This window comes from Heliangelus exortis, chromosome 8, assembly GCF_036169615.1.
Source record: "Heliangelus exortis chromosome 8, bHelExo1.hap1, whole genome shotgun sequence".
NCBI lineage: Eukaryota > Metazoa > Chordata > Aves > Apodiformes > Trochilidae > Heliangelus > Heliangelus exortis.
The window spans coordinates 16,876,893-16,904,761 of record NC_092429.1 but is presented as its reverse complement, the minus strand read 5'-3'; the positions used below and the strand labels follow the sequence as shown (position 1 = coordinate 16,904,761).

The window sequence follows — 27,869 nt, the reverse complement described above, 5'->3', positions numbered from 1 at the left end:
AAGACTAGAGTAAACAGAGCACATTGCACTTAAAATATTTTGAATTATAGTATCTCATGCTATTTATGCTGCTAAAACCTAAGAGTAGGGGAAAGATCATTATTATGAAACTGAACATCTTCCCTCCATGAGTTTCAAGTCTTTCCTTTTCACTGACAGAAAGGAAGACTTTACCTTCTTGGTAGGCTTTCCTGACTTGATATTAAAGAATGAGCTAAAATTCTTTCTCCATTTAACTTGAGGAAATTAAAACCTCACTTCTGCTTCTGTATCAGAAGTCCAACAAAGTGGCTTTCTAGATAAACTATTTTGCCTCAGAGCTCTTTATTAGGTCAAGTCCAAAGATAAGACAAGTCGTAACTTCTTCAGTCATGTGTTGGGGTAACTTTGTACGTTCACACAACTGAGTTTGTCACTACTAACAAAAATAAATGAAGTGTCCAAAGAAAATTAAGGTGCACTGTTGGAATAGTGCAAAGGCTTGCAAAACTGACCATATTTTTAGTGGTTATGGCTAGTACATAGTACACTTACCTTAAATAGTTTTAACCAAAAACATCAGTAGCGGCACCCATTTCTGAAGGCACTTTTGGTTAATGACTAAGAGGAGGTAGAATACTTCCTGCTGAGATTTTAAGCTGTGTGAAAGACAAGTCTTATTATTTCCATAATGCAGATTTCTTTGAGGGCCTAACCTTAGCAGGAAATAAGCCCCATCTTGTTTCAGGAGTTCTGACTTGGTAAGAATTACAAATAGTTTCTTTCTCCTTCCTCCCCCCAGTCAAATCAGAGAAGACAATAAACAGTACTTTCCATACCCAAATTAATAGCCAGTAGCAGCAGATCAGTGAGTACTGAGAAGTATATCCTATTTCACCCTTAGTCAGAAGAATGGCTGTGTTGACATTTAGTCTCAATATAAAAGCTACAGTGGAGCCATTAATGAAGATGAAAGAATCCCGTTACCCCTCCAAAATGTAGCATCTGCAACAACAAACAAAACCATATTCCTGAGAATCTTGCTATGCCTCAGACAGTGTCAAAAGGGTGCAAGTGCTGAAGCCTGAAGGCAACTCCAGCCAGCATCAGACTTCTGATGTAACACTGACCGTGACATCAGACTTACTGTTTTTTAAAACAGGAGCATCATTGTGCTGACTCCTCTGAATTGATGCACTATGCCAGTAGAAATATTTGCTTATAAATGTGCAATTTCAAGAAACAGTGCTCTTCATATAGTACAGACCCTCTGAAGTCTTATATTTAAAAGGAAAGAATTTTAAAAAATTTATTGGAAACTTCTAAACAAAACAAAAAATACAAAAATCAAATCTGGAAGAAACAGATGAAACAAGCTGCTCATTTTAATAAAGCCCAAGGCAGAGTCATATTGAAATGCTTTCTTCTAATATAAGTATATGTTTCTGGCATTTAAAGTAGTATTAGCATGCACCATCTTTTGACACAACCATTCTGAATCTTGTAAAATGAAGTCACCATATAGAGAGGGGGGAGAAAAGGAAAAGAGGTCTACTAAATGTGTAGTCACCTTTAAGTTTTTGCTTAACAGGAATATTCAATGTCAGAAAGGAAGATAAAAGAGAGGGTAAAAACTAAGAATATTTTTCATGTCATCTAATTTTTCTAACAGTTCTAGAAAATACATGCTCAAAGTTCATTTTTAGAAAAGATGTACATTTAAGCCTTGAAAAATTCTTGTACTTGCGATTCAATCTAGATTATAAATTAACAGATTTACCTCATTGTACCAGAAAGATTGCCACAGTATCAAGAATTGCTTGTTCTTGACTGATGCAGTAATTCATTACTGTATGGAAACAACTCATCAAAAATAGATTTGGGCAATGGGTTGGAGTTCAGTTGCAAACATTTGATGCCTTAATGATGGGTTTCCAGTTCAAGAATTGTCCATTCCCCTTGAGGTGATGAACAGTCTTCAGATGAAAAGCTTGCCACTGTAATGCTTGCTGAAGAATCATCAAGTGGAGATATTAGTTCAGTCCATCTACTGAAGGTGTCAACTTGTGATGTACCCTGAGGATTAGAACCATCTCGTGCCAGAAACAGTGTCTGATTGATAAGACATTGTGCTAAGTTAAGGTCTTCAGGAACAGAGTTTTTGAAACCTATCTTTGAGTCCTGCTCAGATAACAATTGCCTGAGAAGAGTCCAGTCCTGTTCTGCAAACTGCTGGTCTTCAAAATCCACATCTAGAATTGCTGTTTCTGAATCCATCCTCTGCTCAATTGCTTCTCCAACATCCATCTCATATATTGGAGAAAGGGTTTTTGAAGGCCGATGCTCATACATGCAGGTTTGTGCCATTGTGTCATAATCATCTATGTCTCCTGAAATAATTCACAATACTGTACAATGTAAAAAATTGCAGATGATCCTTCCCTCAGGCTGTGTAGAGCAAAATTTAACTCATTCAGGAAAGACAATCCAACCAGGTTAAAAAAGGGGGGATGAAGGGTTATACAAAATTGACAAAATTTGAGGCATTTATTTCCTATATAAAAAACAAAGTATGATTTATAAATTAAGTTAAAGCAGCGATCACCACTGGTAATTAACAATAACCTCCGTAATTAAGTTTCTGATACAGAAAATGACAATGTAAATATACACTTAATGCACATGAAGTTCTCATTTACTACATAAATTAAGCTTAGACCAGGAGGTGCATGGAGGGAATTAATAGAGAATAATTACTGAATAGTGACTTAAGCTATGCCAGCTTAGAAGAGAATTAAAACCAAAATTGTTTATCCACAGGCTTATTTCTACACCGCACATGCATGGGCAGCTGCAGGCAAGGGCAAGCAAATTTAAAAAAAAATTATACAGTTTTTAATGTCTTCTGTTCAGTGGTCTGACTGAACACAGATCATCATTAGCATTTCATTACTCCTGAATACACAATAGCTGTAATCAACACTATTGTATATTTTTAATGGGATAAACAGACTGGATTATTGGTATAAAGAAGACAAAACACAAAACTAGACAAGTATTCATCTAGCTACATGAAACAAGTTAGCAATTTTCTGTATATAAGCATTAGTTCCAAGTATAATCTCTCTTTTAGTAAATAAGCTTTTACTGGTAAAGTTTAGAATTTTAGACATCTTATAAGCTCTAAATCAGAGATAAACCTGCTCCCACTGATGGATATGGCAAATACTCAGTTATATTCAGTGGGAGAAGGATCCAAATTTGTGTATAATATATAAATAAATAAATTACAACAATAATGCATATAGCTGTTCAGGTAAACAGTTCAGTGCACTTTAGTTCAAGTTATTACTGTAGTTATTGCACATCCCATTCAGACATACTATATGTTGTCAAGCAGACAGAACAAACACTAAGATTCCATCCAAAGCTGATGCTGTCAATGTTAGATTGGATCAAAAATAACTGAAGTACAGACAACTGCATCCAATCTTTCTTTTAGCATTACATAAAATCTCTTTTCTTGTAGTCAAGTTTCTCATTGAACAGCAGGGTACTGGCAGGTATTTCAAACAGACAAGCATTCTCTACCCAAGTAAAATACTGAAAAATAATAAGATTTATTATAGTTTCAGCCAAAATTACTTCAGTTCAGGATTAAATCCCAGACAAATTGCTAAAGTTTCCCTATTAATTTGTTTTTGAATGACTGAATGTTTCTATTTCTGTACATTACCTGGGAGTAAATCAGATTTAGCGCATTCAGTAGTTGCTGGTTGACTGTCTCTCACTTGACCTTCTTGAATCAGTATCTGATTCTTACTGGCTTCTACAGGTTTTGCAGAGCTGCTCTTTTGCACATCAGAATTAGTTTCTCTCTGATGAAGATCCAAGTGACATGGTCTTTCTTGAGATTTTGCATCACTGTCTAAGTATTTATTGCACTGGTGAACTTCACTAGCCACCTCATTCTTCATAGTTACTTTCTGTTTTTCTCCTGGACATGGAGTGTCTTCTGAATATACTTTCTCTGGACCATTTTCTTCAGTCATTGAAGCACCTTGATTCTCCTTCCTTGGGATTTCAGAGTCATGAGGATGTGGGAAAGAACTTTCACTTTTATCCAATCTATTGACTCTATCCTTACGCTGTTTGCAACCCAGAAATCCCTCTTCAATTTCCAGTGGATATCTTGAATAAAAAGTTTTTTGATGGTGCTCATGAGAAACACTGTCAAATACTTCTGAAGGAGTAAGAGAATCCATTGAATGCTGTTGTGAAGTTTCCACTCTATCATCAGATCCCAATTCTTCACATTCATCTACTGAAAGCAAAACAGATCGTTTGAAATTTTTAGTTTTAGAAAAACCTTGACTTGCAGTGTCATTTTCTGTTGCATCTTCAAAAGCTAAATTATCAATTCCTTGGAACTGTTGAGTAGGAACATTTGATGGAGGAAATTTTTCTGCAACATTCTCTGTTTCAGATCTGTCATCTTCTGTTTCATCAGCAGAAGAAGAAACTTGGTCTGCTTCCTGAGTAAACTGTGCATTCCCAAAAGTAGAACTTCTGCTCTCTCTAGTATTTGTCCTTGCACTTTGTTGATGGGACCAAATTTCAGGTCTTTTTCTTGGTATTTCATCATCACTTGTTGAATTAACACGGAAGAGATCAGAACCCTCTTTTTTCATTTTCACCTCTATTTTTAAGCTGCTGTCATACATTTTTAATTCTTCAGGTGTACTCGTGTCACTGCTACTTCTTCCAAGAAAATCATGGCATAACATCGTGCTGCATTTAGAAATCCCTCTTTCATTGGATCCTTCATCATCCTGAGACCCTCCAGCATCATAATCTTCTGATCTTGGTTTTATATCATCAGAGGATGTGGTTGCACTGCCAGTATCTGATTCAGGACTCTCTTTTGGATCTAGTGCACCAGAACTCCAGTGATCCACAAAGGGAATTTCTGCATTTTCATGGCTTTCTGGCATTTCTGTAGGATCTATGGGCTCTGTGTAACTAGGTGAAAACTTTTCTGTTATTTGCTCTGTGGAACATTCAGAAACATCATCTAAATCTGCTGTAACAGACTGGTATTCAGTCAAGGCTGATGTATCACACAGCTCAGCATCTGTAAGAATTCCATCTTCCATATGGATCTGAGGAGATGATGTCTCATCGTCTTTATTGGTTATCATTCTGGAAAAGCTTGGTAAAGCATTTTCATTGTATTTAAGGCCTGTTTCAGAGTTTAATTTATCACTTTGTTCAGTACAGACTTCTGTTGCTTTTGAATGTTTCATCAGCTCTACTGAAGCAGTAGCCTTTTGATGGCTTTCCTTGGACAAGCCTGAGTATCCCTCACTGGAAGACTGTGCATGACAATGAAATTCAGCTGATTTATCATCTTTCTGTGTGTCTTCAATCTGTTTAATTCCAGTCTGATCTCCACAGATTTGTCTTGCTTCCGTTTCATTTTGTAGTGAACCATGCAGATTAGAAATAGGTTCTTTTGTAATCAGAGAGGATGGTTCTGGCTGTATTTTGTATTCCACATTTTCAGAAGGATCTGATAATTTCTGTTTATTGGCTTGACAGGATGCCAGCAGTTTATCTTTGCTGACACTTTCCATCACAGGTTTTAAAGATTCATTTTGCTTTGGAGAAGGGCATTCGTTATTGTTATGAGGCTGACCTGCCACAGCATCAGCCACATTTTTTACCATTCTTTGCCCTGAACTTCTGTGCTCAGAGGTGTGTGCATTCTTCTGGACAGCAGGAGATTCACTCTTTGAATGTTTTTGGGTAGATGACTGAGATTTGAGTACAGGTTGCCCTGACGTTTTCGGTTTTGAGTCTTTATTATTCATAATCTCAGCATTCTTCGATGGAGTTTTAGGTGTTATTTTTGCAGTCACTCTTGCTACAGGTGTTTGTGACTGCTTAACACTCTTCTTCTTTACTGAAGGATGTTTTTCTGAGAGCGCTGTTTGAACCACTTGTTGTAACCCATTTTTTTCTTCGTTATGTTTTGGAAACATTCCTGATTTCAGTGAATTTGGTGATTCCCCCATAGGTCCTAACAGTAAAAAAAAAAAAGCCCAAAAAACTATAATTCTATATGTCAGTTAAAATATATTCACCCAATTTTGTTAGCGAACAATTTCTCAGCTTGTTTATGCTGAGAAGCAAGTTACTCAACTTTTTATGTAACTAAACGATTTAAGGGTTTTTAAAGATTTAAGAACTGAGATCTTAGAAAAATACTAGACAAAAATACCATATTGCATTCACTAAAGCACCTTGTAACAGACTATACATAAAGGAATTACTTCAACCTGTGACTGAAGCAGTCATTGCTGCAGTAGAAAGCAGCAGCTGTCTCACAGTGCATAGAAACACTGCACAGCAGCTTAGCACAGGAAGTGATGACTCCTGTATTCAATTTATAGTGCAAAGATTTGCATAATAATGTCAGACTGTTTCACTGGTGTATGAAACATTACCTTGGTTCTTGGGAGAAGTGGATGGTGTGGTTTGAGCCTTTTGCTGTGCTGTAGAGTTGCTATTCACATTCCCTTTTTTCTTCAAAACAGCTTGTGCATTTTGTTCATTACATCCTTTTCCAGCTGATTTTTTTGTCAGACTGCAAAGAAATTATTACATCCCTTATTTCCAAGCTTAAGATCTAGTATTGTTTAAGTATTTAAACAGCAATATTTCTTTTAATATACACCCAAGTGTAAGTTCTGAAAATGCCACCTAAAAGGTGTACTTTTTGAAAACAAAACCTGTATGTATATTTATATACACACACACACTCATACAAAAATGCCATTTCACAATTTCACAGTGCTTCTGCTGTCTTCCTGTCCAACTAAATCTAAGTTATCCCAGAAAGAGTAAGTTTACACAACCTTTTGTAGTCATTAACTGTTCCAGTGTGCAGAATTCTGAATGACCTATAACAATTTAAAAATTATTAGCATGAAACAATCCAACACAAGAGCCAAACCAATGTAATCTTTACAGCAATATTTCCCATTCAGTTTGTTTTGCTGATATCATGCAATAGACATTCTCAGATTAAAAAGAACATGTTGACTTAACAGTAAGTTTAATACTGCACTTGAAACTTTAACAAAGCCATATACTCATACATATTAATCTTATTTATATATACTGATTTGTAACGTACCTGCTCATTGTGGTATCAGTCTCAAGCTCAGACTTATTTTTTTTGGTGGTGATCCCATTTGGTGTCTTCACTGATGACTTGGTTTTCACTATTGTAAAGTAAATTCAGAGTTAAATATTGGGGAAAATATATTGCATACAAGTACTGAAAAAATCTAATATATGAAGCTCAGCTATTGAAAACAGCATAGAGGCTAAACTTGTGAAACTGCTGCCATTTTCTGTAGTTAGCAGTAATGTCAATTGTGAGAAGAGAAATTTAATTTTATTATCTGAAGTTAATATTAATTTGCAGGGGGGGGTCTTATTAATCTGTTGATTTTTTAGATTTTTTTTAAGGCTTCCTAGGCTGGTTTTCAGTGTATGACCAGACTTGCACAAGCCAGAAGAGGACTTCTTAGGGAAGGAAAAAAATAATAAAAAATTACCAGTCTGTTTTTTCCCTTCCTCCACCAATTTATCATCTTTGGGTTCCTCTGTCTGTTCATTGAGAGTCTGGATATCCACGCCTGAGTTTGCTGACTTGCTGGAAGTTCCTGCCACAGTCACTGAGGAGGGAGATTCCTTCCCTGTAGTTTTCTTCAATGTTTTTGTTTTGATCTGCACGGTTGAGGTTACTGTTAGCACTTTAGGTCTGGCACCAGCAATTTTTCCTTCATGGTTCTTCAGTCCTTTGCCACTTCCTGAATTTTTTTGTCCACTTGCAGATGATGTCTTTTCTACATCTTGCTTGGTAAGCATGCTTTCAGCCTTCACATTTCCATTATTTTCTATTTTTGTCTTTATAACAGCTCTAGCCTTTGGTGAAGCAGCTTTTTCCCCAGGTTTGGAATCCTTACTAATCTTGGAAATTATTTTTTTGCCATCTTTCCCCTTGACATCCTCATGCTTTGAAGCTTTATTAACAGTGTTTCTATTGGTGCTTGATGTATGTCCAGATGCTCCTAATCCATCAGATTTCATTTTATCCTGATTAGTGGAAGAATCTCCCCAGCAATCTTTCTTGTCGTGTTCTGTCAAGGAAGTATTCTTTATACTAACAGATTCAGTAAGAGATTTCTTTAGCTAGGAAAAAAGGCATAAGGAAAACAAAACAAAACCAAAGACATTTATAACACCAAATTATCTGTAATCTTTCATTTCTGAAACCCAGCTACTTTTAAAGTAATATATGAATCTAAACCAACAAGATTCAGCATTGAGGTAATTTTTTTTAAAATTGTGTATTTTGCTCAGATTGCTGCTTTTCAAAGATACAAAAGTATTAGAAATAACTAGAGTGCCTAGTAAATAAAAAAACCTGATTTTGATACTGCTCTATATAGAAGATAGAGAAATATCTAAATAGAATTTCACTTTTACTCTGGACAAAGTACTTGGTAAAGTTTATATTATTAGTGTTTGCTGAAGTAAGAAAACTTGAGTTCTATGTGCATATTTTCCAAAGAAGTATAAAGACTGAGTTATTACAAACATAAAAACAAAAACTAATTTCTAGTATGTGCAGTGTTTTTAACCATTACCAACAGTACATTCACTAGATAAGTGACTGTTCTTTCTCTCAGGTGAAGATCTATATTGAAATATGGAGAATTAAATGCATGAAATGGAATTTTTGTGACATCACTGTCTTTACAGTGTGTCCAAGGTTTCAAACCATGTGAAGCCTATACTGCTTTCCTACCAAACAGTAATGTAGTTTTGAGTGTGAGTCTTGACAGAGGAGTTGAGGACCCTAACAATGTTTTTTCAGGGCAGGGAGTGTGACACTGGGTGCTGTGCTGACTTGTGATACTGGCAGAGATTCATTAGCTCAGTAGCAAACCATTTGCTCTGGGAAACACATCAGTTTCATTACGTAGCGACAGGGGAATGTGGGATTCTGAACGCAAATTCCACTCTTTTATTTGAGCTCATCTGTTTGAAAACAGAGCAGAGCACAGACTGAGTCCTAAGATGTTTCCAGCAACAGACGTTATTGATTCTGCAGAAGTAACAGTTTACCAAAAAATAACACATTTTTCCAAAGCAAGTTCCACTAAGTAATGTAACAAATTAATATTGAAGTTAAAACACATGAAGAAAAAAGTTGTGTTTGCAAGCTTGGGTATTTTAAGTGCTTGGGTGTAAATGTTTACCTGAGAGCTAGTGAAGACAGGTTTTTTGCCAAGTCTTCGGTCATCACCCTTGTCAAATGCAGCTGTAAAAGGAACAAGCATTTTCATTACTATTTAGCAGGAAAAAAGGGAGACAGAAAACAATCCAGCCTACTCAATTAATGTAATCTGAAATTAGAAAGCTGTTCTCTGTATCCTGTAATTATTACAGGAAGGCTAATTTTGGTGACATGGCAAATGTTAAGTGGAAACACATGGTTTTATGTTTAGAACAAAAAAATGTGGTATCTGTAATGAGGTCACATGGCCATAAGTGAGGTAACTCTTCTGTTTTCTCAGTTCCATAGTGAGATACATTTGTAATTATCCACACTTAACTCACTTAAAGCTCACCATGCACTGAGACCTTTGAAAGTGTACACCATTTACAAAAAAGACAGACCTTCAAGTGTTGAGAATTTTAATTTATACTATTTAAAGAAGAGATTAATTACACTAAATTAAATTGTATTAGTTTTGAAAAGAGGTAAAAATATCCAAGTGTACACTGTAAGATCATAGTGCCTCTTTAGATAGCAAGCAGTGTAACATCATGAGAGTTATCAGTTATCCCTGTGACTGTCATGTGGAATTTTCATGCAGTGAATGCCTTTTTTTTTTTTTTTCCGACTGGGAGGGAAGCATTTTTCAATAAAGCCTTTAAATCAATTGTGCTTGTAGAATACAAAAAGGATATTTATAGACACTGTACACACCCAGAATCAATAAGGTTTCATTTTTGTTTGCATTAATGTTTCAGATGAAAAAAGGCATTGCACATGATGTATTAAAACCCTTAAGCATTCAGTGCTTCGTGTTTTAACATACTACTTATATACATAAAAATATGTTTCCATGTGTAATTCAAACAAAAATTCTACTGAATTCCTGTTGAAAATACAAAAAATAATGTTTATATGGGTCTCTATAAAAATCACACAAAAGGTATGCTGAAAATGGCACCCCAGGGATCTAATCCTTTTTCTAGCAATGACTCTGCACATTAATACATACCAATGTATTAAGACAAAATCCATATAAACTTGTGCCTAAGAAAACACAAGACAGGCTGTGAATAAAAAAAACCCCACAATATAATCTCTTGTCTTTTGGCATTTTCCTCCTCTATTATAGCCTTCTAATTCTATATAGGTTAGATCTCTAGAAGATAAACCAGCACCAGAAATCTTTAAGATGAAAGTTGATTTAAGTTATTCTAGATATATTTCACCTAGGGATTAAAATTTGTCTACCAGTATTGTGTGATAACTTTGCCTGGAATTAAAACCAGATAATCTATGCAAACATTTCAGCCTGTCTACATATAAAATGTATGCTAGCTTTGAATTATAATTTAATCTGAAAGAAAACAATATTCGAGGCAAGATGGAGTTAGGGACTAATACACCTAATACACACCTTGGCCTTATTTTTTTTTTTTTTTTCTTTGAAGTCACTAGGGCAAAGCTTCCTAAACATTATTTACAATAAGCACACCATCATCCTAAAAATAAACCAGCCCCGAACAAATAAAAAACCCACCCTTGTTTCTAAAGCCAGCTCCTCAGCTTCTGGAGGATTTCATAATCCAGAAAGAAATCATAAACCTGTTTTATACAGTAGCAGTGAAATATTATTTGCATCCCTAAAACATGCTTAGAAAGACTGTCACTGCATGTTTTTCTCAGCATGTAATTGTAGAATAAAATCCTCATCTATCTACAAGCATAAACAATTATGTAACTCTCATATCCTGGCTACCACTGCCTGTAACAAAAAGGACAGTACAATGCTTATTTCTCCTTTGAATCAAAAGTGGTTTGATTTTAGAGGATTCATTAACACATTCTTTTCTAACACTGCACTGTCAGAGCTAATATTCAACCATACCCCGACCTCCATCATGAGTTCCGCACCCTCAGAACAGTTGTGTACTTGAAAACAAAGAAATGGTCAGAACAAAAACTGCCTTTTGTTGGTGCTGCCTGCTAAAATTTGGAGAGAACACTGTGCAGCTCCTTAGGGGCTCTCTGCAGTAGCATACACAATATCACAATACCAATCAACTGTGAAGTCAAGCTATCTGCATTTACTCACGGTGCACTAGAGAAGCATTATGCAAGAGACAAGCAATATTTATACAGTATGGAGACAGTGATAAAAGACAGGAACTGAATTTAGAGAATGGATAATCTCCTCGGTGCAAATTTAATTCATCCACTGTGCTTATCTCCTTAAAAATGAGATAGTTACAGTTTTTAATCCTACTGCAGTATTTTCGTTAATTCAGAGTAGCTGTAAATAAGAATAGGATCCATCTACATAGCTATGATTCCTATTATGCATGGTCCTAAAAAGACAAACAGGGTGGACTTTTAACAGAAAATGACGTACTGATTTCCATGTCTGGAACTAGCTCAGCATGCTATCGTGCTTCTATTCTCAAACACCACTTCAAAAAACTAGAGCACCACAAATTGTGCTTTCATTTTTACCTTGCTCCACAATACCACCTACATTTTATCTACTAAACAAATTGCTAAAAAATTTCTAATGCCATTTGATGCCAGACATACCTGCCTGTATTTTTTGTTGATGGTCTGTCCTCATTAGCTTCCAGCTTTCTGTGTGACGAACAGCATAAAAAGACTGAACCAGGAAGACCCAGAGCTTATCACGCAGAGCCTGGATCTTGCACGTAAAACCCTGTGTTCAAGTAACAAATCAGCAGCTGGCGAGGGGCATATTGTCATAGCAACCAGTCATTATTCCTTTCAGAATCTACTTACTCCCTAAGCTAGATCAATGATGTCATCACTTATATTTTATAATGGCCTGGTAGAAGGAGATGGTGCTTTTGAAGGATTATTGCCCACCACCGTAGTTTTTACTATTCTTTATAACCAACTCACTCCGAGGCATGCTACAGCACTAGAAAATATAAAATTCCTAGTTTTCCTCTCCTTTCTTCCCTCCTCCCCCCATTGAACCCCATAATTGCTCTTTACTGTCAGCTGTGTCACAACAAGGTCAAATACTCTAGGGAAAAATAATGCATCTGATTAAATTTTCATTGCTTTTACCAAGACTATCTACAGTAGCACCAGATTGCACTAATTGATTCAGCATTTATTTTTCATTCTTTGCTTGTAGCATAATTCTGGATTTTAATCAGTATGTCATATTATTCATGAATTATCCCCAGCATTACAGCCAATCAGAACTTAAATATCATTATTTAGATTGTGTGAATATACGTAGCATATTACAAACAGAGACACTGACACCTCCCCCCAATCCAAAAAACACACACTAGAGGCAGTCCTTGCTTCAGAGGACTGTCTTAACCAAATGCAAATGTAGCTGTGACTTTTACAAAAATGGAAAAGATACCCAGAGAGAAATTTTCACCTGTAGGTTTAGGGTGAACATTGTTTTGCATCACTATTTTAAGTGATAGTGGAGAACAACAGAGTGGTGATTCCCACAGGGCTTACATTCTCAGTAATACACAGTATTTTTTTTATTGCCATGTATGAGTTTCTCTTTAAAAGAAAGAAAGTGTTAACATCCAATTCCAGCACTTTCTTCACTTCCAAGAGGACACCTTGGATTTATGCAGATGCATTTCTGTGTGACCCCAACTGCAGGACTGAGCCACCTAAGCTCAAACCACATCTCAACCACATATGAGCCATTACATGAAACAATACCAGAACAATTTTTCCCAACACATTGCAAGTAGAAAAACCTACCATTTCTTTGACATTTGTGGAGTCCAACAATGTATCCACAGCTACAAGAAGAAAGCAGCTATTTTCATTATTAATACTTTTTTCAATTGCATTAAAAATTAGTTCTAGAAGGTCAGGTTTGCTGCTCATTGCCTGTGCCTGAGGAAACAACAAAAGGCAGCAGTTTAAAACAAGAGTGTGGTTTGTGTACAAAGGCATTGCTGACCATGCCAGGATGATCCTGTCATGCTGTGCAGGAGGTATTTCAAACCTAAATTTTAAGGAACAAGCACACTGTGATGAACTTACTCCACATGCCACTCTCGATCCAAAACCAAACACTTCCCTATTAATTGTTTTAATCCTCTATGCATATTACAAAAGTATTTAACTGGAGAAATTAACCAGCTGGATGACTAGATAATTTCTCACCAAGCCCTGCAGCACTGCCCCAATATAATAGCTCACAACAAAAATCAGTAAAGTTTAGGTATACTAATAATTAGTCTTATGAGCACAGGTTGTTGTTGTAGCTGTCCAAAAGCTTTTTTGAAGCTTGCATACATATTTACCTCTTTGCAACACAAAAACTGTCCCACTAAATAAATTCAAACTTCTGTTTAACTGAGGCACATAAACTGAACACAACTTTGCACATCACAGTATTAATATTCTTGAAAACACTGAAAAAAGCACCACCCCCAAAAAACCTTCAGCACTGCTTGATTTATTTATTTTATTTTCCACAGAATTGTTCTTTAAATCAAAGTTGAAACTGTTTTGATTATTTAGCAGCCTGAACTATCCCAAATGGGATATAATTCAAGTTATTTGGAAGCACACACTAACTTGAGGGCACTTTTACCTGCAACAAAACAGAGAAGCCTTCACTTTGTACAACATGCAGGAAGTTTGCCACAATAAATGTTACACATTCTTCTTGTAGCCTGGATGCCACGGCCACAGCTGCCTCCGTCCATTTCACTTGGGGAAGGCTGCTGATCAGCCGCTCACTCTCCATCAAAAGGAAGGCAGCATTCTTGTGGTTCTTAAAATAAAAGCAGAAATTAGCCCTGATGCTGAAGAACTGATGCTCACGGCATAGCTTTTGTTCAGTTGCCAAACACATAGATGAGGATTCAGTTGTGTAATAATTTCCCTTCTTTAAATAATTTATAGTAATTCTGAGCATTACACCTACCTTCAGAACTAAAGCAGAAAAAGAAAAATGTACTGCTTCTGTTTTGCCTGAAGTTAAGCAGTACAGTTTTCAGCAAGTTTTATTGCATTTTTTCAGCTGTGTGTCATTACACACTATGGTCCTGAACAGAATAAGACAAATGTTAATAAAGAAAACCTTTTAGGTCACTGGAAGGTGTAATAAACTCTTGAATAAAATAGGTAAATGAAAACTTCGGGTGAGTGTGGATGACCTAGCATTTGGGATAAGTAAAAACTCAAGCATTTTCATAGTTATGAATCCTTTTGCATTATTTAAAGAAGTCAGATGTTGAATATTTGTCTTCCCAGATGGAGTTCTAACTGAATGTACCCTCTTTGTTGTCTGTTGTTTCTCTAAGAAACATAACTGTTATGTTCATAGTTAAAAATTTAGAACAAGCAAACAGATTTCCTAATATGTATTCCCCTGGTCTGTGCCTTTTGTTCTTTTATACTTGTCAAAGAATTTGCATTACCTCCTCAGTATGGTACCTGAGGGCAACTTCTGGCTAACGCATCTCTTAAAAAGAACTTCCAGTATACTGCTATCCATGTTAGGATGGACTGAAAGCTTGACTCAACATGACCTAGCAGGTCACTGATAAATTATGCAGTAAGATCAGTAACACTTGAGAAAGCAACAATTCAGATAAATATTTAACACATCTCCCTATTGTAAATTCAGATTATAATCATTTTTGCCCATGCAAAGTAGAAAATGAAGAGGATTTCCTTCACACATATTGTAGTTAAAACATAAAATCTGGACAGCCATTGTTCAGTTGTGCATTTTTAAAATTTTACTAATCTGGCAAAACCAGATTGCTCCTATGCATATCAGGTTTAAGTATTATGCTTAGGGTTTCATAGTGCTCCCATGGGATGCAATTACAATCTTTTGGAATTGCCTGGAATTCTGCCCCTGCTCACAAAGCAATAAACATTCACTTCCAATAGACATTTCCAGAGAAATATTAAAAGCTTTCAGTGCCTTCTAATTAAATCCGTAGTTTGTAGGAGGGTCTCTAACTGAATTTTACTTCTTGATTTTTTCTTATATTCTTTGCCTAACCTTTCTTAAGTGGAGTCCACTTCACTGATCTAAAAAGGGTAATCTTATTGCATGCAGTTGAGACACCAGGGCTGAACAGTGTTTTAAACTGCATTTCCATTTTCATGTTTGTGTTCATTCTTGTGGCTTTACAGAGATTCTGTGATCAGCAGTCTCCTTTTCTTTGCACCTTTTCTTCCTGTAAAGGCCTGCCCCACATTAACTAGGTTTTACATTTGCTAGATTGGTAGATGAAAGGATCCACAGAGTCATAACTGGTTAAATGGGTTAAAGTCTTACAGCAGAGAACTGTTAGTAGTAGAGACAAGAGGCTTGTAAAACAAAGTACCCCGTGCAAAATTAATGTCAGACTTTTTCTTCTTCAAACAGCCTTTAGCACTTTTGCAGATTGTGAAATACTCCACTAGGAATTCCACAGGTTTTTTGAGTGGGTGCCTTAAGAACTCAGTTAAATGATCACTCACCAGAACTACTCTGTGGGCAGATTATTCTTTATTTTTTAGTTTTGCAATTCTAAAATATTTCCAGGCTTCAATCCATACAGTATCAGTGATTGCAAAGACACACCCAACAAAAATTTTAAATCAGTAAAATGGGAACCAAAACACACATTAGTCCAGGAAGCAAAAGTTTTCCAGAGAAGTTGGGTACACAGCTGGAGCTGTGAAAGTACCACAATGCCATGACTGTTCTGCAAATCCTCATAGCTTGGATGGTCTCCTGTACTGCAACACAAATGTAACCAGATCATCTTGAAAGAATAGGCACAGAGGTGAAGAGAGGCCTGAAGTGGCTTAGTTTTACCTCCAGGCTGCCCTGCTAATGTTGCACAAGGCTACCAGGAGGGGAGCCCAGAACTGTGTCCACATACACTCTTGTCTACACTACAGATCTGAGATACTTTGGAGATAGATAGTGGTGTTAACTGTGAACTGAGGTAGGTCAGAATGAACTGATCTATAATCCTGAAAGCCTTACCTAGAACTTGTCAAATATTTATACAATATAGCTGTGTATATATTCTAGGAACAACTGAGTATAACTGATGTAATATGATAGTAGAATGCCAAGTATCTTAAAGAACTGGAGCTACTACCTTTCTTCTGGTTAAAATTATGCATTCTGGTAGAAGGAATGTTTGTCTTTCCTAAATGTGGCACATAACCCGAATGCAGTACCAACCCTGCACATCAAAGTATCTCAAACTTCTCTTGGTACAATCACATAGCTCTGAAATTTCTTGCTTTTCAGGCTTTCACCAGAGCATGCGGTAGCTGCCGCTGCTCACAGGTGACCTGCCAGCCTCAGCACTTGATGGGGTAAGCATAATATCAAAGTAATCCTGAGAAAAAAAACAGCAGTCCCAAGAAATTAAGTCCCTTCACAGACCTTTCAGCAAGAGGCAGATCTTGGCCACAATCATTTTAAGAGTACATCTCTTGAACTAGAGGTACATTTGGCAATGTAGGTAGCCATACCTGAGCTATTTAGATTGGATAGCAACAGTAACAGAGACACAGGGACATGGACTTCAGCTTAAGATATACAAGACATCACATACTTAGCTGTCTGGTGTGTGCTAGTACCAAAATCATCCTGTGGATGTTACCTGAGGTGGATGAATTAAACTTTGCATATGGCAATCCATATTACAGTCACATACATCTACAGTCGTGCTTGGCAGCAGCTCTACTGGTTTACCTTTAGCTTCTTTACTTCTTGTATCTGTTACAATTTTGTGTGTTTATGAACTAACTACTGGATGAAATTTCCGATAACAGATCTAGTTCAAAGCAGTTACTTTTGTGTCAGCTATGAGGGTAGTTTTATAGAGAAACAAAATGGAAAAGTGTTTAAGTTTAGGCAGATTGGAACAATATAAATATATGCCACAAAAAAATTAATGCTGGGCTTTGAAGGGATCAATTCAGTATTGTTAATCTGAGAAGCTGTCCTGGTTTGGGACAGGCTAAAACTAATATTCTGTCTTGTAATTTTGCTTTCAGCAAAGTCCCTTGTAATTAGCTGCACTTGCTGAAATTTAGAGCAAGTTTCTCAGCCAATCTCTGCTTCTAGGACTGCTAATACTCGATATTGATAGTTAGGGCTATAGAATGGTCTGCAGAAACAAGGCCACTGCCTGGTTATGAGAAGCAGCTTATGCTCCAGAAAGAGAAAGGGAGGAAGTGGGTTACACATGCAGCCTTCCTTTAGGGAGGAGCAGACAAGACAGGTGAGTGAAATTGATGCATTGACATAATAAAGTATTCCATCCCATACACATCATACTTGGTATAGATTGAGGGGTCACAAGCGTCAAGCCCCTTCTGCTCCTTTATCCACAGCCATCATCCTGGCCAGCTTCTGTTCATTCATCTGCCTGTGGTCCTGATCCCTACCATCCTGAATCTGTGTTCCTGCCTCCAGCTCCCAACTGCTGCTGACTCCAGCAGCCCAGCCTGGGACCTTCCCAGGGCTGCCCTACAGTCCTCAGTGGTGATGTGAGTGTTACTGGGGGGAAGGGAGCAGGAACATGGTATTGGTTGTGTGTATATTTGATAATTTATATTTTTTTAACGTTACTGTTACATTAAAGCTGTGTAGTTTAGTCTCCAACCCATGCCTCTTTCCCTTATTGTCTCTCCTTTCTTTATCAGGGAGGGGAAGGGGATTAACAGAGAGCATCTGTCTTTCAGTTAATTGCTGGCCCAGTGTTAAACCGTGACAGAAGCAGATCTGTATACTGTATAGTTGCTTTACTTTTAAGAAGCCAGCTTGCCTGTAAACAAATAGCTCTTGATCACTGATAGCCAGTGGTCACCAGAAGTCTAGAAAAAAATGTATTACTTTTTTCAAATTAGAATATAGGCAAAGAGGAAAGGGCATCACAAACAATGAGTGCCACCACCTACCCTAGAAACTGATACAGTAATTTTCTGTTCCTCACTATCTAAATATGCTGTAATGTCACAGCTGTTTCATAAACTTACTGTATTATTATGATGGACTTGAATGTGATTATCACTAGACTGTGACACGAAGCATAACAATGATATCTGCACATTAAAATCTGGTTTTAAATTGTTATTTTAATGGGAACTTTTATGTAGTATAAGTGCACTACAGATTTAAAATACCAAATTAATTACCTCTTTCATTACATTGCACAGCTAAATAAGGAAAAAATTTACATCGCTGTATTTTTAGGTAAAGCTCACTATATAGTACTTACCAGAGAATTAATTAACATAGCAAGACAGTTCTTCTGAAGTTCAGCAGGTAAACTGGCAAAACTTCTCTCTGACAAACACTTTGCAAAATGTTTTCCTACCCATCTGTTAAAAAAAAAAAAAAAAAAAAAGTCTTGCCTAAGAGAGGAAGATGAAAAATGTATCTTCACTTGTTAGCATCAGTGATACTTCCAAAATATTGAAGAAAAAACGTTTAAAATGCAAACACTTTATATGCAAAAAACCCTCCCAGCCTCGCAAAGTAAAATAATTTCAACACAAAGCAGCAAAATAATTTATTGTATTTTACTTACTTCATGCAAGCATCATACAGGTTTTCCACTCCCAATGAATGAGCAATAGCCATGCACTCTAGTACAGGTTGCTGTTTTCCAGGAATGGGCTAGAGTTATTAGCAAATGATCACATTATTATACCTTTAGACTTACAGACAGAAGCACAGAATTTTCAGTTCAAACAGTAGTAGTAAGCTACCATGATATTTACATTGTTTGTCTTTTTGCAGAATAGGGAAGTCATCTACTGTGACACACATCAATAAATCAGTATTCAGCCTAGAGAGCCTAATGCATGAAAATAGTCAACTATAAGCAGTTGTTTGTGTTTAAGCTACTTTTAATTGAAGGAAGTATTTTCTAAATACATGCCCAGGAAATTTGATATGCAAATATGTAATTTTTCCATATCCCTATTACAAACAATTACATATACATATACAATGGAACATATTAAGTTATGCTCTGTGTGTATAATAAACTGACCTTGTGGAAAACTGCTTTGCATCAGCTGTGGTTTGCAAGCTTCTAGAAACAGGGGGATGATACCACAGACCTTGCTCCCATCATAAACTCCAACAAATTTAGTACATTTATTTACACATAGTTAAAGGGTTGCTAACACCATGACCATACAGTTTAAGTCAATATACGGGTCAATATGATGGGTAAGTAATAAATAGAATGAAAATTCTTCTTAGGATTTATGGATAACAAAGTAGCATAGTAACTGACATACCTTTTGGAAAAAATTGCAGTAATCTCTTTTCAAAATGTAGACAGCTACTTCTTTCAGCCCCTCTAGCCCATACATATCTGCAATGCCCAACATGCGACTAAAGAGAAAGCAGTACCAAGTTGAATCAAAAATTGTTTTCATAGATGCATTTTGCTTACAAGGCAATTTACATGCCAATGTTACCTCTTTCTTGAGTCAGAATTTATTGCAGAGGACTGACAACCAAGCCTGAAACTTGCCAAATAATGATCTTCAAATGGGAAGATGTATTGACTGAATAATAACACCCCAAACACCACATGTGCTCTGTGTAACAGCCTCAGCCACTGGCTGAGGAACTGTCTTAGGCATAATGAGTGAAAAAGGTATTTGTACCAGCAGAGTTTTGGAATTTTGTAGGTTTTTCTCCAAGGATTACATAAAAAGTGATTGATGACATTGTGTCCTAAAATTATGTCCCTCCATATACTTAAAAGCACAGAAAGCAAACTATTTATGATTTTACATAATAATCAATGCCAAATTTTAATTTTCTATATCAATTACTAACATAAACATTGGCATTGGGGCATACTATAAACAATTCAATACTTTTATTTAAAAGTGGGACATACTATAAACATTTCAATATTTTTATTTTACACAGATAAGCTTTAAAAAACAACTTCTAACATTAAGAAACACTAGTGTTTTATATTCAGTGGCAGACTTCAATAGCTAACATAAGTGATTTCAAGGAATAACTTGGACACTTCAGAACTTACTTCACTAATTTGGAATTGTATAGAAAACTGTAATTAAGAATTATTCCAGAAGAAAATTAAAATATTCACACTGGTTGCTACATATAATTTTTTACAGACCTAAGACTAACTACATAGCTTTCAGAGTAACTCAAATGTATTTTTAAAAACTAGTTCCAAATATTAATTACTATGTATTCCCACACATTGTACATACTATTCTGAAGGAAGAGTACAAGCAAATTCAGAATTATTTTGGTATAAAACACCCTCCTGTTTTTCACTCTCCTTACACAATATTCCAAAAATGTCTGGCCCCCCTTTTTCTGCAACTGCCAAATAAACAAGATTTCTTCAGAAACTGTATTTTTTTAATTTCCTCAAGTGTGTTTAGATATAATGATAATGGTATTTGACATTTTTGTCTTATTTATACCACATGAATAATTTCCCTTTTGACTTTTAACTGAATACAAGGACAATAGTAGAATATAGAACAAGCACAAACTAGAATTTAAAAAAGAAGTTGACACATACCCAACGTCAACTTTGTCTGGAAAGTCCAGAATACCTCCATATATAAAATGCAAGATGACACTCATTTCTACCTGGCTTATTCTGAAAAAAAAAAAAAAACAAGAAAAAAGAAAAAACAAATAAAGACACGTCTAGAATAAAATCCGCCTCATTTTTCAGTCAAAGTAAGGTGGTCAAAAGACTGATACCTCATGCAGCTGATCTGTGAATGGAAATGATCTGATAAAATTCAAGCTATTTTCAAGATTACTGCAATGTAAAATATCTAACTGGACTGTCTTTTAGTTAAATTTTGATATGTGGTAGTCTTGCTGAAACTTTAAATTTTTATAATTAAGTCATAAGCAGTCTAATGCTAGCATCTAGATTATTTACATTGGTAATATGCACAAAGGAGGATTTTTTCATCACTCTCCAGAATCTTTACTAGCAATAAGTCAATTATTTAACAACTATAGATTTAAAAATGGTTTCATAATAATTACTTTCATTCTTGACTTTAGGAATACATTTAAACTTTCCCCATGAAACAATACATTTAATAGTTTTGCAGCAATGCTAAGTAGGAATGTTTGATCTCAATATTTAGAAAAAAGTCTCCATGCCTACATTCAGATTAAGAAATACAGCATTTCTATACAGAGTTGTGTTTGCATCCTTGCATTGTCCTAGGACTGTAGCAGAAAAAGGAACAGAACATACAGTTGTACTTCTGTTCATACATCTCAGTGCACGATCTTCAGAACCCACAAGTGCTGTGTACATTTGTATAAATGGAACATAGCCATGCAGGCTGAGCTAAGACTCTTTTAGACATGTTTAGGCAACAGACATTGATGACTAAAAACAAAAGTGAAAAAAAAAAACAGTAAGAAGCAAAATCAACACAGTTGTCTCTCTATGTACTTTTACAGATGATAACCATAAAATCAGCAAGAAAGAGTTTCCCCATTGTCATGGCAGCTGGCAGAATGTTCATTCTTTCAGAATAAGCCATATGTACTTCATTTGTAAGCATTTAAAAAGACAGCATGGAAATCAGTACCAAGCAGAAAACTGAACTAGAAAAGGTAAAACAAATGGATGATTCTTAATAACAGAAATTATAAGACATTAGCATGAGAATATATTGATATAAAGATTAAGGAGAAGGGCTCTACTGAAAAATAGGGATGAAAATTTCTCAGCCATTTAGAAATCAATTACAGGTAGAGGGTGTAAATACAAGAGTAACTGTTGTTACTGTTACGCTAAACTGTGTATACATACATACATACATATATATATATATAGTGTCTGTCTGTCTGTCTGTCTCTCTCTCTATATATATATATAATATGTGTAGCATAAAAGCCAAGATCAATTAAAAATTTATTGGTTTATGAAGTTTAGGAAGTTACAACCAAATCAACTAAAAACCTTTCTGATTTTGCAGCAATATTATAATTTCATTTTCTGTCAGTATAATAATGAAAACACAAGAGAGCATCACTTGCCCAGACAATTTTGTATTAATGCAAAGCAATTATATTTTGCAATACTGTAAGGTACACAGTTCTTGCTCAAGAAAGCTGATTCTGCCAACATGCCTGCACTAAAGAAGCTAACATGTAAAAAAAAAAATCAGTATTAGTTTGCCTTTAAATTAATATATTTAAATTCATTTTTCTGATACTGAAAAGAACAAATAATTATTCCTCCTTCACTGACAGCTACGTTATTTTCAGCTCCCACACAGAAAGCACAGTAGTCAAAACTGTGTGTGATGCCCAAGTATTATTATTAAACGCTACTTAAGAAATGCAGTTGTTTATTTGTCTTTATGTTATAAACATACTCTTACTGCACAAACAGGTATGAAATAAATAGTACAAAATACTTTTCATGACACTTACAATTTAAAGTGAGATAAGAGAATTGTAAAATAGACTTTAACTACTGAAGCACAACATACAAAAAAGGATGAGTACTCTTCTGCTGATGAAAAAAGACTTTGTCCCTGTGCCATCTGACAATATTGACAAATACTCTACACACCCTGTTTTATACTGAAGTCAAAACAGCGCCCAGGAAATGGATCAGGTTGAAGAAAAGTGTCAAAGCAGAGCAATCTTCAGTGCTCTATATACATCACAGTTGTTACACATTTGCAGTGATTTTAAATCTCCTACCTTTGCTCCCCTGTGACTTGGGAAGACAACACTTACCCTTGAAGAGTGATGTGTTCTTGGGAGCTTTCAGCCCAGCTTCCGCTCAGCATAGCAGCAAAGTAACTAGATCTGGCACATAAAATGGCCCTGAGAGAAAAAGTAAATGTTATTCCACTAGATAGAAATATTTATTATGAGACTCTTTGATAACTTGACCTAAATCTTTGCCCTTTATGCAGTAAGGTGTCATCTGTGTACTGCATGCCTTTTTTTCCAGTATGGTTGGAATTTCAAAATATGCTAAAGTAAACAGTATTCTAAATTTCTCAGTTAAAGCTTGTTTCCCGTATGACTGACATTCACACAGAGGAAATCATTATCACAAGCATTTTATTATACACAGTATAAAATAGGAAATAGATTTCTTCTCGTTTATTTAACAAAAACAAAACTTTGCTAATACAGTCCCATTTTAGCAAAATAACTGCATCTTAAATCTCTTAAATTATTTTTTATTCTACAAAATGTGTAATTATTAACATGAAAAGTATAAAGCTTTTACTTGGAATTCACTGGCCACCTACCAGAACACCCTAAAAGTCAAGCAGACATGACAGTAACATACAATACAACTTCATGATGCGTATTTCCAGCAAAGTTCCAAATACACACACAATCTTGGTTTTATAAGATGCAGCAACACAATGCCATGAAGACATAAAATACTCTGTCATCCTCTTCCAAATAAATTTTAGTAATGAAAAGGGCAATGGCATAATTCTACTGGGTATTTCAGTGATTCATCTTAAGTAAGATGACTGCTCAGTAGAATATGGACAAGTATGTATAACCTAAATATACATTGTTAAAATTTTAACTTAAAAGAAATACCAAATGAATATGAAGTAAACTTATCTGTGCTTTCATACTGTCATGGTTTGTGCCACAAGTTTATTTCTGAACCATCTGACTTGCTGAACTCTGAGCTGTGTAAGAATACAACACAGCACCAGGAAGACATAACTTGGCAACTTGGACCACTGATGCTCACACTGTGAAGTCTACTGCACGTTCATAGAACTTCTTAAGAAAGGAAGGAATACTGAGTAAAGTGGGTGGGAGAGGGTAAGGGCTTAAACTATGCCCTGCCTGAGAACTTAAAAAAACACTTGGAATAAATCCATAAATCATACTGGTGCTTTCACCACAAGTATACCCAAAGTTATATTTCCCTTATTCACTCCTACTATGAGGCAGCACTGCAACAAGCAAGCCTTGTGCCTCTTTCAGAACATTTGTGTTTTCACTGTGATTTACTGCCATATTTTTCTGATGCATTGCTACAGGCAGTAAGTGGCCTAAATTAGAGCAGCTCTGCTGGTGGAGTCTTTTTGTTGACTTTCTTTTTGCATTAAGGTACATGTTTTTCATAGTTACAAACCTGAGAGCATTTCTTCCTATAGTGTAGACCAGAAGAAAAACCATGCCTAACACCACCATATTCTGGAAATTTACTCTATTATGCTAATTCTATTATTTAAAAAAATAAAGTACCCCACCATCTCCACCACCACTATTATGACATAACATCTCTGAAGTTATTTGTAGTATCAGTAATATAGCCCTCCACATCTGTTTTGCATTGAGAAAATCCTGAAACTAGTGGAGGGTTTTTATAGTATCTCTCAGTTATTTATGTATTCAAAGGGAACAAAACACATGGTGTCTCGTTTGCTATCTCAAGTGCAGACTCTTACCAAGGAGTGGTACTGACACTTTAATTTGCTTTCCCAAGCTACAGAAGTCAAATAAGTCAAAGTTCTTAAATGGTCTTGGACTTTAGATCTAATAAAAGACTGCTGACAATTTTTATATCTACATGCCTGATGTAATGAACAGATACTGAAGAGCAGACTCCAGAAATTTTCTGCCTGTATGGTAATTTTATTCACCATTAATAGCTGAATAGTTTATTAACAGAATTTCCATCTTCTCCAGAGGGCATGGCTTATTTTTTTTAAATTAGCAAAGAAAACCTACACAATATTTAATCATGAATATACTCATTTAATGAGTTTACAGTAGAAGTGCTAAAACTGCAATTGTTTTCATAATAGTTGAGGCTAAAAAGCTAAGCTGTTTTCATGAGCATCACAGTATAGCCACTTCTTATGTAAGGCCCCAGAATCATAATGGTTCACAGCTAGGGGACAGCAGCAGCAGTAACAATACTAAAGATACACAGCACCTGCACTGCTCTAATACTGGATGGATTTTAGTTGAAAAACTTGGCAGTAAATACTTACGTACCTGTGAGCTTGAAAGTCTTTGCCTTCTATGCAAATATTAATATCTGGACAACAGCACTTCTGGTAGAGAATCATTAAGTCTTCTCCTAGCACAGAGGCAGTTTCTAGCTTGAAATTACCTGCAGATGGGAAGGAATAGCTATTTTCAGTTTCTCTGATGTAGACTAGACTACTGAAAGTACACAGAGAAAATACTGAAAAGAATCTGACATAATGACATTTTTTTAATATTGCATATTCAAGATAGAATTTTCCTTGATAGGTTTTACAGACCTTGCATTTTACTTCTCATTTTGACTTCAGATATCAGACATTTGACCAGTGCTTCATATTTGATATAGAAATGTTATTGTTACTCTTTTGTAAGATTATGTAGTCAGTTCATTTTTTCTAGAGATCTGGTAGCTCTGAATTAAAGAAATTTAGACTGAAGAAGTCAGGGGCACATACTGCTAAGGAGCTTCTGATAATTTGTTGCTTGATCCTATCTTACTACCACAGCTTTAGCACCACATCTGGTGTAGATGAATCCTTGTGTTATTTATTTAACTCACAGTGTATTAGTAAAGATTATGAAAGATTCCAAAATCCTCATAACACAACAGCAGAACCAATATAATTTACTAGAAAAGGAGAGGAATGGAGAAATTCTGCTCTGTGGAAGTCCCATGTAGTAGGGACTCAAATTTGGTGTACTACAGGAAAAAGACAGGACACAATGGTGATGAATATTCCCAGTGCCTGGCAAGTCCTGTTAAGATTTATTATGCTACACATTGGCTGGGAACTGACTCCTGGCAAATTTCTGTAGCAATTCATTTTTACAAAGTGTGAGGGAATGAGGTGGACCATAGCAAGGAACATTCATGGAAGCTGTGTTACAGTAATAGCTCTAATCTGTGCCTACATTTTTACATTTGTATAAGTATTTGGATAATTATTTAAAAGACGAACAAAAATAAACAAACAAAGTGTAACTCCAAACCTACCTGCAGTGGCTTTGTTGCTTTCTGAATCAATTACTACTTCTGGAATTTCCTCCTCAATACAAGATGGACAAGCAACTTTTTTCTGCACAGTATTCTGATCAACAGCTGTTCCTTTACCATCTCCAAGACAATTTACATTTGCCTGAGTGTTCTGAAGAGTATCAATGTTGTTTTCTTGTATTAGTTTGGGTTCCAATACTTTTTTCATCATAGCCAGTTCCTCAGTTTCTTTAAGATTTTTATCAGATGAATATACAAGCCTAGAAGATGACTCCAGTAAATTTTTAATTAATCAAACCAAACAAATAAAAAAGGAAATTTTTGTCTAACAAAGACCAGAAAACAAAATCTTGAATGTACAGTATAGTCCAGTCCAGTTTGTAATTAAATCTCCCTTTCAAAAAATTCATTTCTGAAAAACTGATTTCTGCAATGACTGAAAAAGCATAAACAATCATTACAAGTAAAATGTAATATCAGGTTAAAAGGAACAAAAGTACTCTCTCTCACTTTGCTTTTTTAATTAAAGCAACTTCTGTCTATTCCTTATAGCTTTAGAAATATCTACAATCATCTACTGGCAAAAGCAGAAGCAAGCTCTATCAGTAACAACAGATGACCGATTTATAAATTTATTTTTTTTTATAAATCTTAGCATGATTTGATTGTTCTTTAACATCAAATTCACAAACCCCAAAATATAAAAACCTTCTAACATCAAGGTTACAACCATAAGAATATTATAGAGATATAAATTAATGGATCAGAGATAAATTTTGATTTCAAAAGAATTGCTTGAAAGCATGAAACTGCAATTAAAATTTCCCCAAGAGCTTTAACTTTGCCCAGATAGTAATTCCAGCTTTCTACTTTCCCCTATGTTTCACCAGCTTATTTCTAGCTCAAGATCTGTAAAGATCTCACAAAGCCCTCAGTCTGTGGCTAAAAAGATGTGGTACTTACAGAAAGATATTGCCCTCCAGCAATGTAATGGATCCTCAAAAAAGTCTCTGATAACAGATAACATGCTTTATCTGTGGTTTCATACCATATAGATGAAGTTGGTAAAGTTTAACAGAAGGGCTACAGTTAGTTCAGATTTAGCAGACATACACTTACAGATCTGAATTTAGTTTCTCATTACATGGCAAAAAGGCTTTATTGTCAATACTGACAATATACTAGTTTGAGTATACTATTTAACACTGTCCTCTAAAGGCACTGAGAGGTCACCTTCCTCCTTAAGTCCTGTATTTAAAGGACTGAGTTCTCAGCATAAGAAAATGACAAGAAATGAAAATGTAGGGAATGGGGATTTCAACATTTTATTAGATTTTGAAACTAAGGGCCAGGATAAAGTGCGACAGGCGTAAGAAAATTTCATATTAAAAAAGCAAGATTGGTAGACTCTTTATATAAAAAGTTTTTAATGTTGTTGTTCCTGTGTGTGCTTTCAGAATTCCTAATTTGTATACTTGGCCTGTCCATGTATTGCTTTTCATATTTACAATACT

At 35.6% G+C, this 27,869-nt stretch overlaps 1 protein-coding gene across 2 annotated transcripts in view; it reads right to left on the bottom strand.

Moving 5' to 3' along the window:
* Positions 1-1,276: 1,276 nt before the first annotated feature.
* BTBD8 (BTB domain containing 8) overlaps positions 1,277-27,869 on the bottom strand; it is a 32,240-nt gene continuing 5,647 nt past the window's right edge. The window contains exons 3-18 of one of the 2 annotated variants that reach the window (XM_071750703.1): positions 26,356-26,615; positions 25,368-25,485; positions 23,115-23,204; positions 20,908-20,988; positions 19,628-19,724; positions 18,907-18,995; positions 18,595-18,697; positions 13,935-14,117; positions 13,091-13,228; positions 11,912-12,041; positions 9,318-9,379; positions 7,608-8,244; positions 7,181-7,268; positions 6,489-6,628; positions 3,716-6,061; positions 1,277-2,369 (exon numbers count right to left, since the gene is read on the bottom strand). In XM_071750703.1, the coding sequence (XP_071606804.1) occupies positions 1,900-2,369; positions 3,716-6,061; positions 6,489-6,628; positions 7,181-7,268; positions 7,608-8,244; positions 9,318-9,379; positions 11,912-12,041; positions 13,091-13,228; positions 13,935-14,117; positions 18,595-18,697; positions 18,907-18,995; positions 19,628-19,724; positions 20,908-20,988; positions 23,115-23,204; positions 25,368-25,485; positions 26,356-26,615 (5,032 nt within the window). In that variant the 3' untranslated portion in view covers positions 1,277-1,899. Of the gene's footprint in view, positions 2,370-3,715; positions 6,062-6,488; positions 6,629-7,180; positions 7,269-7,607; positions 8,245-9,317; positions 9,380-11,911; positions 12,042-13,090; positions 13,229-13,934; positions 14,118-18,594; positions 18,698-18,906; positions 18,996-19,627; positions 19,725-20,907; positions 20,989-23,114; positions 23,205-25,367; positions 25,486-26,355; positions 26,627-27,869 lie in introns of both variants that reach the window. The other variant, XM_071750704.1, reaches the window with a different exon arrangement.